The sequence below is a fragment of the Sebastes fasciatus genome, chromosome 24 (assembly GCF_043250625.1).
Source record: "Sebastes fasciatus isolate fSebFas1 chromosome 24, fSebFas1.pri, whole genome shotgun sequence".
Taxonomy (NCBI): domain Eukaryota; kingdom Metazoa; phylum Chordata; class Actinopteri; order Perciformes; family Sebastidae; genus Sebastes; species Sebastes fasciatus.
The window spans coordinates 38,575-50,000 of NC_133818.1; the positions used below are offsets into that span (position 1 = coordinate 38,575).

Below are 11,426 nucleotides of genomic sequence, written 5' to 3' on the forward strand. Positions count from 1 at the left end.
AGTTATATTAATGTTAAACTCATAGTAGTTATATTAATGTTAAACTCAGAGTAGTTATATTAATGTTAAACTCAGAGTAGTTACGTTCCTGTTAATAATAATCACTAATGTAATCTTACTAATAATATAAAGCAGACAGACTTCTTGTAGACGGGGTGCGTTTTATTTACACCACCGAGTGCAGAACCAGAATCAGAATCACCAACAACCAACAAACACTGAACAGTTTACGAGCGACGCTACACAGCTTTCTATAAAATGTTTGTACACGTAGAAAACTTTGTGCTGTTTCACTTTTTTTTGTCTTGCTTTGACTTGAAATCATGTTTTAAGGTCTGAAATGAAGAGGGGACGGTTGAGGACGGGGGAGACAGGGGACGGGGGGGGGGTAGGGGACGGGGGGTTAATGAGGTGTTGATGGTCCAGACACATCAGAGACTGTCTTCAGTATGAGACCGGACTCTCCACAGACACTCCAGAAGACAGAAACACTGTAGGACAACTCTGCAGGAGACCTGGAAGGACAACACAGTGGGTCTGTCCAGGTCTTCAGTCGAGGCTGGACACTCCACGGGGACACCAGGAAACCTTGAGGGACATCTCTACAGGTCTGTCCATATTTGTAAAGCACTTTCCAGGTCTGTCTGGGGTTATCCTGTTGGTCCAGGTATGTCCATTCTGTCCAGACTTGCCCAGATGTTTCTATGTAAGTCTCTGTCCATCTTTTTACAGGTGTGTCTCTTTGGGTCCTTCTAGGTGTGTCCCGACCCGAAGCCTCACCAGCAGACTGACCTCACGTCCACAGACTGAAGACTTTCATCATGAATCAGGTCAGTTTGTCGTCTCTTAATTTAAACCTGAAACACGTTTAATCGTTTCAGACGGTGTTCATGTTGGAGAACCGGTCCAACTGGTCCAACCGGTGCAACCGGTGCAACCAGTCCAACAACCGATCCAACCGGTCCAACTGGTCCAACCGGTCCAACCAGTCCAACAACCGGTCCAACCGGTCCAACCAACTGGTCCAACTGGTCCAACCGGTCCAACTGGTCCAACTGGTCCAAACGGTCCAAACGGTCCAGCTGGCTCAACTGGTCCAACCGGTCCAACCGGTCCAACTGGGCTGCGTTTCCTTGTTCCGTTGTCTGCTACAGCGCCGCCTCACTGCGACATGAGTGTGACTTCGGATGACTACTTTTAAGACCAGAACTCCCGTTCAGTACTTCTATCATGTCACTGTTGTTTTAAGTAGATGGTTCTGCTGGTGTGGCTCCGGTCCGAGCCAACTGGACTTCAGAGGAAATGCATTGAAAGGACGGGTCAGTTTCAGGAAGGTGACGGGGTCGAGCCAGAGTCACAGATCAGAACCAGAGCTCTGTTCATAATGTAGGTCAATGTGTCCCTGGCTCTGGTAAGGCTAGTAAATACAATAGAACACAGCAGAACACAATGTACTGAAAGGAGTAGAACCCTGTACAAGATCCAGTTAAAAACACAGATTGAAGGAACCCAGAACAACCATAGAACCACAGACCTGCTGACCCAGAACCAGGAGTCTGGGTCTCTGTGTCAAGATACTTTAAATTACCAAATTTTTAATGGAGTTTGGTTTGACAGCCAGGTCAGAGGTCAGAGGTCAGAGGTCAGGTGGTGTCTGGGAACCTGGTCTGTGCACAAACTGACCAATAAAATAACATATAAAACATGATGTCATCAGTTCACATCCATCAGAAATGTTCAAAGTGCTAATTGGTCCCATCGATTAGAAGTGGGTGTGGCCAGCCGAAGAAGACATGACGTCATCCTCAAACATGCTGACGTATAAACTCAACTCTCTATGATGTCATCTCTCTCTATGATGTCATCTCTTTCCATGATGTAATGCCTCTCTCTCTCTCTCAGTAGTGCTCCTCGGAGTGGGCGGGGTCACAGAAGAAGCGAGAGCTTCGTTTGGCTGATCGCGCTGTGAAGGGGACGGTCTTCAGAGCTGCAGGTGAGAAAAAACAAAACAGCCAATCAGACGACAGCCAGAAAACACCTGGTCTGATGTGAGACGACGTGTTCACCTGTAATAACCTGTTCACCTGTGACGAGGCGGTTAGCTGTGACGAGGCGTTTACCTGTGACTGTGTTTAACTGTGACAAGGCGTTTACCTGTGACGAAGCGTTTTGCTGTGACTGTGTTTACCTGTGATGAGGCGTTTACCTGTGACGAGGCGTTTACCTGTGACGAGGCGTTTAGCTTTGACTGTGTTTACCTGTGACGAGGCGTTTACCTGTGACGAGGCGTTTACCTGTGACTGTGTTTACCTGTGACAAGGCGTTTACCTGTGACGAGGCGTTTACTTGTGACAAGGGGTTTACCTGTGACAAGGCGTTTACCTGTGACTGTGTTTACCTGTGATGATGTCCTCTATGGCGCCGTCCTTCCCTTCGTAAACATGGCGACTGTCTTTTCCTTGTCGTCGTCGGAGCTCTGTGAGCAGCTCCTGCTGTGGCCGCTTCCCCCCCCTGTGGGAGGGAGACTGGGGGGAAGGAGGGGGGACAACGTTAACACCTGTAGAGGTCACAATGACTCAGCAGGTGTTCCACCTGTGTGAAAGGTCAGAGGTCAGGGTCTCACCTTGGTCTCCTCCTCCTCCTGCTGCTCCTCCTGCTCCAGTTTCTCCAGTAACATTTGTTCTTGACGCCTCCGCTGCTCGTTCTCGTCCTCCGCCAGCTGCACACACAAAAACACTTCCGTGTTAGATTCATACCCACAGGCCACGCCCCGTAGAGGAGGCGGGGCTTCATACCTACAGGCCACGCCCCGTAGAGGAGGCGGGGCTTCATACCCACATGCCACGCCCTGTAGAGGAGGCGGGGCTTCATACCCACAGGCCACGCCCCGTAGAGGAGGCGGGGCTTCATACCCACAGGCCACGCCCCCGCAGAGGAGGCGGGGCCTGAGATGTGTTGAGGTTACTCACCCTGTATGCCTTAATGAAGCGAACGAAGATGGGGAAGAAGACGGATGGCGGCATTGTCTTGGAGCTCTCGCCGAAAAATTTCACCACGTCTTCAAACGCGTCCTGAATCCAAACAAAACCACCACATTAGAAGCAGCTCATACTTCTACGTCTTTCTGCTGCACTGTGATTGGACGACTAAAAGTGATGTCATCGACATCAGAGAAAATGTACGTATGTATTTTAGTTTTGTTTCTATTCAGATGTTCTAGAGTGTTTGTTGAACCACGATGATGAGAGCAGTCATGACTCCGTTCAGACGCTGTCTGTTGTTGGTGATGAAGATGATCTGAGCGGTCGCCATGGTGACTGGAACTTAAAGCTTGTAATAGATTACTTTGTCTGGTGTGTTGTCTCACCTCAGCGATGCGTGCGTCCTCCAGCAGTTTGCTGAGTCGTGATTCGTGCCTGCTTATGAAGTCTTTGAGCGTGGCGTTGTGTTGAACACTAAACTCCCTCCAGGTGAGCTCCATGCCGCGCTGCAGGTCCTTCACATCACACAGCACGTTCTCCAGACTCACTACACAGGTGAGGACAACCAGGTGAGGACAACCAGGTTAGGACAACCCGGTGAGGTCGTGTGATGTGTTTGCAGTGCTCTGATTGGCTGACAGACTCACCTGCAGCAGCCTTGTCCACGTAGTGCAGCTCGTTGTAAAACAGACTCTTAGCCGGATATTTCTCTCGGATCACGTTGCCGATGTAATGAAGCAACGTCTGTTTCCTGTCGGTCGACTTCGTCTCCAGCAGCTGAAACACAAACACATTATATTATATTATGTTATAGTATATTATGTTATCTATAGATATAATAGTAGTAGTAGTAGTAGGTCTTACCAGGTCTAAACTCTGCAGTTTGAATCCGTAAATAGCTCCTCTCTTACTGCTGTTCATGTAGTTCCCCAGAGCCAAGATGATCTGCAACACCATCATCATCATCGTAGTAGTTTCACACGCACACTCATTCATACTGTATATTTATATATATAGAATACTATGTACTCATACTGTATATTTATATATATATAGAATACTATGTACTCATACTGTATATTTATATATATAGAATACTATGTAATCATACTGTATATTTATATATATATATAGAATACTATGTACTCATACTGTATATTTATATATATATAGAATACTATGTAATCATACTGTATATTTATATATATAGAATACTATGTACTCATACTGTATATTTATATATATATAGAATACTATGTAATCATACTGTATATTTATATATATAGAATACTATGTACTCATACTGTATATTTATATATATATAGAATACTATGTACTCATACTGTATATTTATATATATAGAATACTATGTACTCATACTGTATATTTATATATATATATAGAATACTATGTACTCATACTGTATATTTATATATATATAGAATACTATGTAATCATACTGTATATTTATATATATATATATAGAATACTATGTACTCATACTGTATATTTATATATATATATAATATTATGTACTCATACTGTATATTTATATATATATATATGGAATACTATGTACTCATACTGTATATTTATATATATATATAGAATACTATGTACTCATACTATATATTTATATATATATATATAGAATACTATGTACTCATACTGTATATTTATATATATAGAATACTATGTACTCATACTGTATATATATATATATATAGAATACTATGTACTCATACTGTATATATTTATATATATATATATACTTGTATATATAAAGACAGACTGACCTCCAGGATCTTCTTCAGCTTCTGAGACGATTTTATAGAAACTGAAGCAGCGATCATGGCGTGAAGTTGCTGAGAGGACGGAGACAAGAGAGTGAGACAGGTCAAATCTACCTGTCTGTCTCCCTACCTGTCTGTTTCTCTACCTGTCTGTCTCTCTACACATCTGTCTCTACCTGTCTGTCTCTCTACCTGTCTGTGTCTCTACCTCTGACTCTACCTGTCTTTCTCTCTACCTGTCTGTCTCTACATGTGTGTCTCTCTACCTGTCTGTGTCTCTACCTCTGACTCTACCTGTCTTTCTCTCTACCTGTCTGTCTCTACATGTGTGTCTCTCTACCTGTCTGTTTCTCTACCTGTCTGTCTCTACATGTCTGTCTCTCTACCTGTCTGTGTCTCTACCTATGACTCTACCTGTCTTTCTCTCTACCTGTCTGTCTCTACCTGTCTGTCTCTCTACCTGTCTGTCTCTACCTGTCTGTCTCTATACCCGTCTGTCTCTACCTGTCTGTCTCTCTACCTGTCTGTGTCTCTACCTCTGACTCTACCTGTCTGTCTCTCTACCTGTCTGTCTGTCTCTATACCCGTCTGTCTCTACCTGTCTGTCTCTCTACCTGTCTGTCTCTCTACCTGTCTGTCTGTCTCTATACCCGTCTGTCTCTACCTGTCTGTCTCTCTACCTGTCTGTCTGTCTCTATACCCGTCTGTCTCTACCTGTCTGTCTCTCTACCTGTCTGTCTCTCTACCTGTCTGTCTGTCTCTATACCCGTCTGTCTCTACCTGTCTGTCTCTCTACCTGTCTGTCTCTCTACCTGTCTGTCTGTCTCTATACCCGTCTGTCTCTACCTGTCTGTCTCTCTACCTGTCTGTCTCTCTACCTGTCTGTCTCTCTACATGTCTGTCTCTACCTGTCTGTCTCTCTACCTGTCTGTCTCTCTACCTGTCTGTCTCTCTACATGTCTGTCTCTACCTGTCTGTCTCTCTACCTGTTTGTCTCTCTACATGTGTGTCTCTCTACCTGTCTGTCTCTCTACCTGTCTGTCTCTCTACCTGTCTGTCTCTACCTGTCTGTCTGTCTCTATACCCGTCTGTCTCTACCTGTCTGTTTACATGTGTGTCTCTCTACCTGTCTGTCTCTCTACCTGTCTGTCTCTCTACCTGTCTGTCTCTCTACATGTGTGTCTCTCTACCTGTCTGTCTCTACCTGTCTGTCTGTCTCTATACCCGTCTGTCTCTACCTGTCTGTTTACATGTGTGTCTCTCTACCTGTCTGTTTCTCTACCTGTCTGTCTCTCTACCTGTCTGTCTCTCTACATGTGTGTCTCTCTACCTGTCTGTCTCTCTACCTGTCTGTCTTACCGGCGTTAACATCTGGACGTTGTCGGTGAAGTTGCCCATGAAGGTCATGATTGACATGCGCTGATTGAGTCGTTCGATGCGACTGAACTGCATCATGAATCGATCTTCATCGCTCAGGTTCTCCAGAGGTTTTCTGTCCCTCTCGTACTGACGGAGGAGCTTCACCTCCGCCTCCGTCGGCAGGAACCGCATCAGACACTCCACGAAGTCCACCCGAACCGTCCGCAGGTCGAACCTGCAGAAACACGGAGTTACTGGTGGAGTTACTGGTGGAGTTACTGGTAGTTACTGGTAGTTACTGGTAGAGTTACTGGTGGAGTTACTGGTAGAGTTACTGGTGGAGTTACTGGTGGAGTTACTGGTAGTTACTGGTAGTTACTGGTAGAGTTACTGGTGGAGTTACTGGTAGAGTTACTGGTGGAGTTACTGGTAGTTACTGGTAGTTACTGGTAGAGTTACTGGTGGAGTTACTGGTGGAGTTACTGGTAGAGTTACTGGAGGAGTTACTGGTAGAGTTACTGGTAGAGTTACTGGTGGAGTTACTGGTAGAGTTACTGGTGGAGTTACTGGTAGTTACTGGTGGAGTTACTGGTGGAGTTACTGGTAGAGTTACTGGTAGAGTTACTGGTGGACTTACGTGTGGATGGCGCGACAGATGACCTCTGGCCCCTGGCCGGCCTTCCTCAGAGTGATGGCCAGGTTCTTGGACCGGTTGGCCTCCAGCAGAGAAACTTTGGACGGAGCTTTCTGAGGAAGTTTCTGTCTGGACAGAGTCAAGTCCACCGCCGGACCCTGAGCCTTCGTCTTAAACAGCTCCTCAAACTCCTCCACGTTCAGGTCCTGAGAGACAGACGGGTACAGAGAGAGAGATGGACAGGTTAGGGTTAATATATATACAGTACATAGTATATATACATATATGTATATACTGTATATATAATGTGTGTTACCTGCAGGATGGCCTCGTCGTCGATGTCGTTGAAGACTGTCCCGTTGATCTGACTCGGCTTCAGGGCGACCCAGTTCAACACCGGCATCCTGAACTTGGTCTGGATCGGCTTCTTGATCTTCACCGCTGCACCACATGGAGAGAGAGACAGACAGGTGAGCAGGGAGACAGGTGAGCAGGGAGACAGGACAATGGAGGATGAATAGAAGAGGATGATGGAGGATGATGCCTGCTCCGGTTAGGGAATGAGTCCTTACCCCAAGTGAAGGAGTTCAAGTACCTCGGGGTCTTGTTGGCGAGTGAGGGGACGATGGAACCTGAGATTGGCCGGAGAATTGGAGCAGCGGGGCGGTATTGCATTCGCTTTACCGCACCGTTGTGACGAAAAGAGAGCTGAGCCGGAAGGCAAAGCTCTCGATCTACTGGTCAGTCTCCGTTCCTACTCTCACCTCTGGTCATGAGGACTGGGTCAGGACCTAAAGAACTAGATCTACCGGTCAGTCTCCGTTCCTCCTCTCACCTCTGGTCATGAGGACTGGGTCAGGACCTAAAGAACTAGATCTACCGGTCAGTCTCCGTTCCTCCTCTCACCTCTGGTCATGAGGACTGGGTCAGGACCTAAAGAACTAGATCTACTGGTCAGTCTCCGTTCCTACTCTCACCTCTGGTCATGAGGACTGGGTCAGGACCTAAAGAACTAGATCTACCGGTCAGTCTCCGTTCCTCCTCTCACCTCTGGTCATGAGGACTGGGTCAGGACCTAAAGAACTAGATCTACCGGTCAGTCTCCGTTCCTCCTCTCACCTCTGGTCATGAGGACTCGGTCAGGACCTAAAGAACTAGATCTACCGGTCAGTCTCAGTTCCTCCTCTCACCTCTGGTCATGAGGACTCGGTCAGGACCCAGAGAACTAGATCGCGGGTACAAGCGGCCAAAATGTGTTTCCTCAGGAGGGTGTCTGGCGTCTCCCTTAGAGATAGGGTGAGAAGCTCAGTCATCCGTGAGGGACTCGGAGTAGAGCTGCTACTCCTTTGCGTTGAAAGGAGCAGCTGAGGTGGTTCAACATCCTAGGGAGGTGTTCCAGGCACGACCAGCTGAGAGGAGGCCACGGGGAAGACCCAGGACTAGGTGGAGAGATTATATCTCCACACTGGCCTGGGAACGACTCGGGATCCCCAGTCACAGCTGGTTCATGTGGCCCGGGAAAGGGAAGTTTGGCATCCCCCCCGACCTGACCCCGGATAACAGGTTGAAGATGAGTGAGAGAGAGACGGAGGATGACGGATGATGACGGAGGGTGACGGAGGATGACGGAGGGTGACGGAGGGTGACGGAGGATGACGGAGGATGACGGAGGGTGACGGAGGATGACGGAGGGTGACGGAGGATGACGGAGGATGACGGATGGTGACGGAGGGTGACGGAGGATGACGGAGGGTGATGGAGGATGATGGAGGGTGACGGAGGATGACGGAGGGTGACGGAGAATGACGGAGGGTGACGGATGGTGACGGAGGGTGACGGATGGTGACGGAGGGTGATGGAGGAATGTAAAGATGTTTATAAGATTATAAAGAAACGTACAGAATAACTTGAGGGAACCCTCTGGCAGCAGAACGACAGAAACAACAAGTTAGATTATAGTTCACATTTACCAACAACGGAGTCAGTACTCCGTCAGTGATGTACTCCGTCAGTGATGTACTCCATGAGTGATGTACTGCAGTCAGTACTCCATCAGTGATGTACTCCATCAGTGATGTACTCCATCAGTGACGTACTCCATCAGTGACGTACTCCATCAGTGATGTACTCTATCAGTGACGTACTCCAGTCAGTACTCCATCAGTGATGTACTCCATCAGTGACGTACTCCATCAGTGACGTACTCCATCAGTGACGTACTCCATCAGTGACGTACTCCAGTCAGTACTCCATCAGTGATGTACTCCATCAGTGATGTACTCCATCAGTGACGTACTCCATCAGTGATGTACTCCATCAGTGATGTACTCCATCAGTGATGTACTACATCAGTGATGTACTCCATCAGTGACGTACTCCATCAGTGACGTACTCCATCAGTGACGTACTCCAGTCAGTACTCCATCAGTGATGTACTCCATCAGTGATGTACTCCATCAGTGATGTACTCCATCAGTGATGTACTCCATCAGTGACGTACTCCATCAGTGACGTACTCCATCAGTGACGTACTCCAGTCAGTACTCCATCAGTGACGTACTCCATCAGTGATGTACTCCATCAGTGATGTACTCCATCAGTGACGTACTCCATCAGTGACGTACTCCATCAGTGACGTACTCCAGTCAGTACTCCATCAGTGACGTACTCCAGTCAGTACTCCATCAGTGACGGTGATTACATCAGTGACTATACTCTAGTATACTTCATATTAAACTGAGTATACTAGTACACAGTAGTATATTATAGTATAGTATACAGTAGTATTTATTCAAAGCCTGTCGCTCCTTCATGGAGGACAGTCCTCCAGAGTCTTCTGTCACCGTCTTTCCTCTCCAGTTGTGTCGAGGTCATCCTGCTCTGTCTGTTGTCCGTGTCAAGGTCAGCCCACTAGTATACTATACTAGTATAGTATACTATACTATACTAGTAATACTATACAGTATACTATAGTATAGTATAGTATATATATGTTGTGTGCAGACTCACCTGCCAGTCCCGAGTTAAAGATGACCGTTGGCAACCCCCCCGACCCCGGTAGAGGGGGGGCCACCGGGGGAGGAGGGGGGGGCATGGGGACGGAGGAGGAGGAGAGCTCGCTGGTCCGACATGGAGGAGGCGGTGGAGGAGGTGGAGGAGGAGGAGCGGGGGGAGGAGGTGCAGGGTATGACCCGTTGGACACTTTAAAGACAAAGACAAGAAGAAGAAAGAAAGAAAGCAGGTTCCTGTTTACTCAACGTTTATCCTTCAGTGATGGTGTTACAGAGTACTGCTAGTATTATCCTTCAGTGATGGTGTTACAGAGTACTGCTAGTATTATCCTTCAGTGATGGTGTTACAGAGTACTGCTAGTATTATCCTTCAGTGATGGTGTTACAGAGTACTGCTAGTATTATCCTTCAGTGATGGTGTTACAGAGTACTGCTAGTATTATCCTTCAGTGATGGTGTTACAGAGTACTGCTAGTATTTGGTGGCAGTAGTAGCATCATGATTGTGTTTCTGCTGCATTTGATGAAAGCAGCGTTCTGATTGGTGGAGCTGAAACTCACCTGTGCCTGGCATTGGTGGGAGCTGAAACTCACCTGTGCCTGGCATTGGTGGAGGAGGAGGAGGAGGGGGCGGGACCGGCATCCCTGGAGCTCCGCCCATCACGGGTCCCATGCTGTGATAGGCTACGGTCTCCGGACTGTGGAAACAAATCAATCAATCAATCAATCAATCAATCACTCTTTGGTCACAGGTAAGGAGTGAACGTGTCTCACCTGGGGGACAGGTAAGGAGTGAACGTGTCTCACCTGGGGGACAGGTAAGGAGTGAACCTGTCTCACCTGGGGGACAGGTAAGGAGTGAACCTGTCTCACCTGGGGGACAGGTTAGGAGTGAACGTGTCTCACCTGGGGGACAGGTAAGGAGTGAACGTGTCTCACCTGGGGGACAGGTTCGGAGTGAACGTGTCTCACCTGGGGGACAGGTTAGGAGTGAACGTGTCTCACCTGGGGGACAGGTTAGGAGTGAACGTGTCTCACCTGGGGGACAGGTTAAGAGTGAACGTGTCTCACCTGGGGGACAGGTTATGAGTGAACGTGTCTCACCTGGGGGACAGGTTGGGACAGGGTGGAGGAGACGGGGAGGCGGAGTCCCCCACCCCCCCGTCCCCCTCTCCTCTCTGTGGTTGAGGAGCTCCTGGTCCTCCGGCCTGCTGGGCCTCCTGAGCTTGACGCTCCAGACGACTCTGACGCCGGATCGTCTGGTCCTTCTCCCGAACCATCCGCCGCAACGTGTGCACCTGAGAGTTGGTGTTGGTGTACACATCCTGCAGGTAACAGGTGTGGGGGGACAGGTGAGAGACAGGTGAGAGACAGGTGAGGGACAGGTGAGGGACAGGTGAGAGACAGGTGAGGGACATGTGTGGACTTAAAGGAACAGTACAACATTTCAGGAATCTTTTCTCTCTCTAGTTCACCAACAGAAATATTGATCCATCATATGATGACGTCATCAGCGTCATCATACACAACAGTTTCTGTCTCCATGGTGACCAGATGTTTGTGTGGTTTCCATGGCGACAGCACTGACCCGGACGTGGTCCAGCTCCTTGTTGGTTTGCATCAGCTGTTTCTCCAGTTCAACGATCTTC

At 47.8% G+C, this 11,426-nt stretch overlaps 1 protein-coding gene across 8 annotated transcripts in view; it reads right to left on the minus strand.

The window, feature by feature from the left end:
• Positions 1 to 146: 146 nt before the first annotated feature.
• The window catches only part of LOC141762731 (formin-like protein 2), a 24,741-nt gene continuing 13,461 nt past the window's right edge, over positions 147 to 11,426 (minus strand). For 2 of the 8 annotated variants that reach the window (XM_074626757.1, XM_074626759.1), the window contains exons 13-28: positions 11,303 to 11,426; positions 10,882 to 11,102; positions 10,372 to 10,475; positions 9,777 to 9,968; positions 8,667 to 8,687; positions 7,084 to 7,208; positions 6,771 to 6,973; positions 6,134 to 6,368; positions 4,778 to 4,846; positions 3,846 to 3,926; positions 3,629 to 3,758; positions 3,368 to 3,528; positions 2,970 to 3,071; positions 2,624 to 2,719; positions 2,399 to 2,525; positions 147 to 1,987 (exon numbers count right to left, since the gene is read on the minus strand). The exon at positions 11,303 to 11,426 is cut by the window's right edge and continues 41 nt beyond it. In XM_074626757.1, the coding sequence (XP_074482858.1) occupies positions 1,899 to 1,987; positions 2,399 to 2,525; positions 2,624 to 2,719; positions 2,970 to 3,071; positions 3,368 to 3,528; positions 3,629 to 3,758; positions 3,846 to 3,926; positions 4,778 to 4,846; positions 6,134 to 6,368; positions 6,771 to 6,973; positions 7,084 to 7,208; positions 8,667 to 8,687; positions 9,777 to 9,968; positions 10,372 to 10,475; positions 10,882 to 11,102; positions 11,303 to 11,426 (2,080 nt within the window). In that variant the 3' untranslated portion in view covers positions 147 to 1,898. Of the gene's footprint in view, positions 1,988 to 2,027; positions 2,103 to 2,165; positions 2,277 to 2,382; positions 2,526 to 2,623; positions 2,720 to 2,969; positions 3,072 to 3,367; positions 3,529 to 3,628; positions 3,759 to 3,845; positions 3,927 to 4,777; positions 4,847 to 6,133; positions 6,369 to 6,770; positions 6,974 to 7,083; positions 7,209 to 8,666; positions 8,688 to 9,776; positions 9,969 to 10,371; positions 10,476 to 10,881; positions 11,103 to 11,302 lie in introns of those variants that run through there. The other 6 variants (XM_074626762.1, XM_074626761.1, XR_012592883.1 and 3 more) reach the window with 5 other exon arrangements.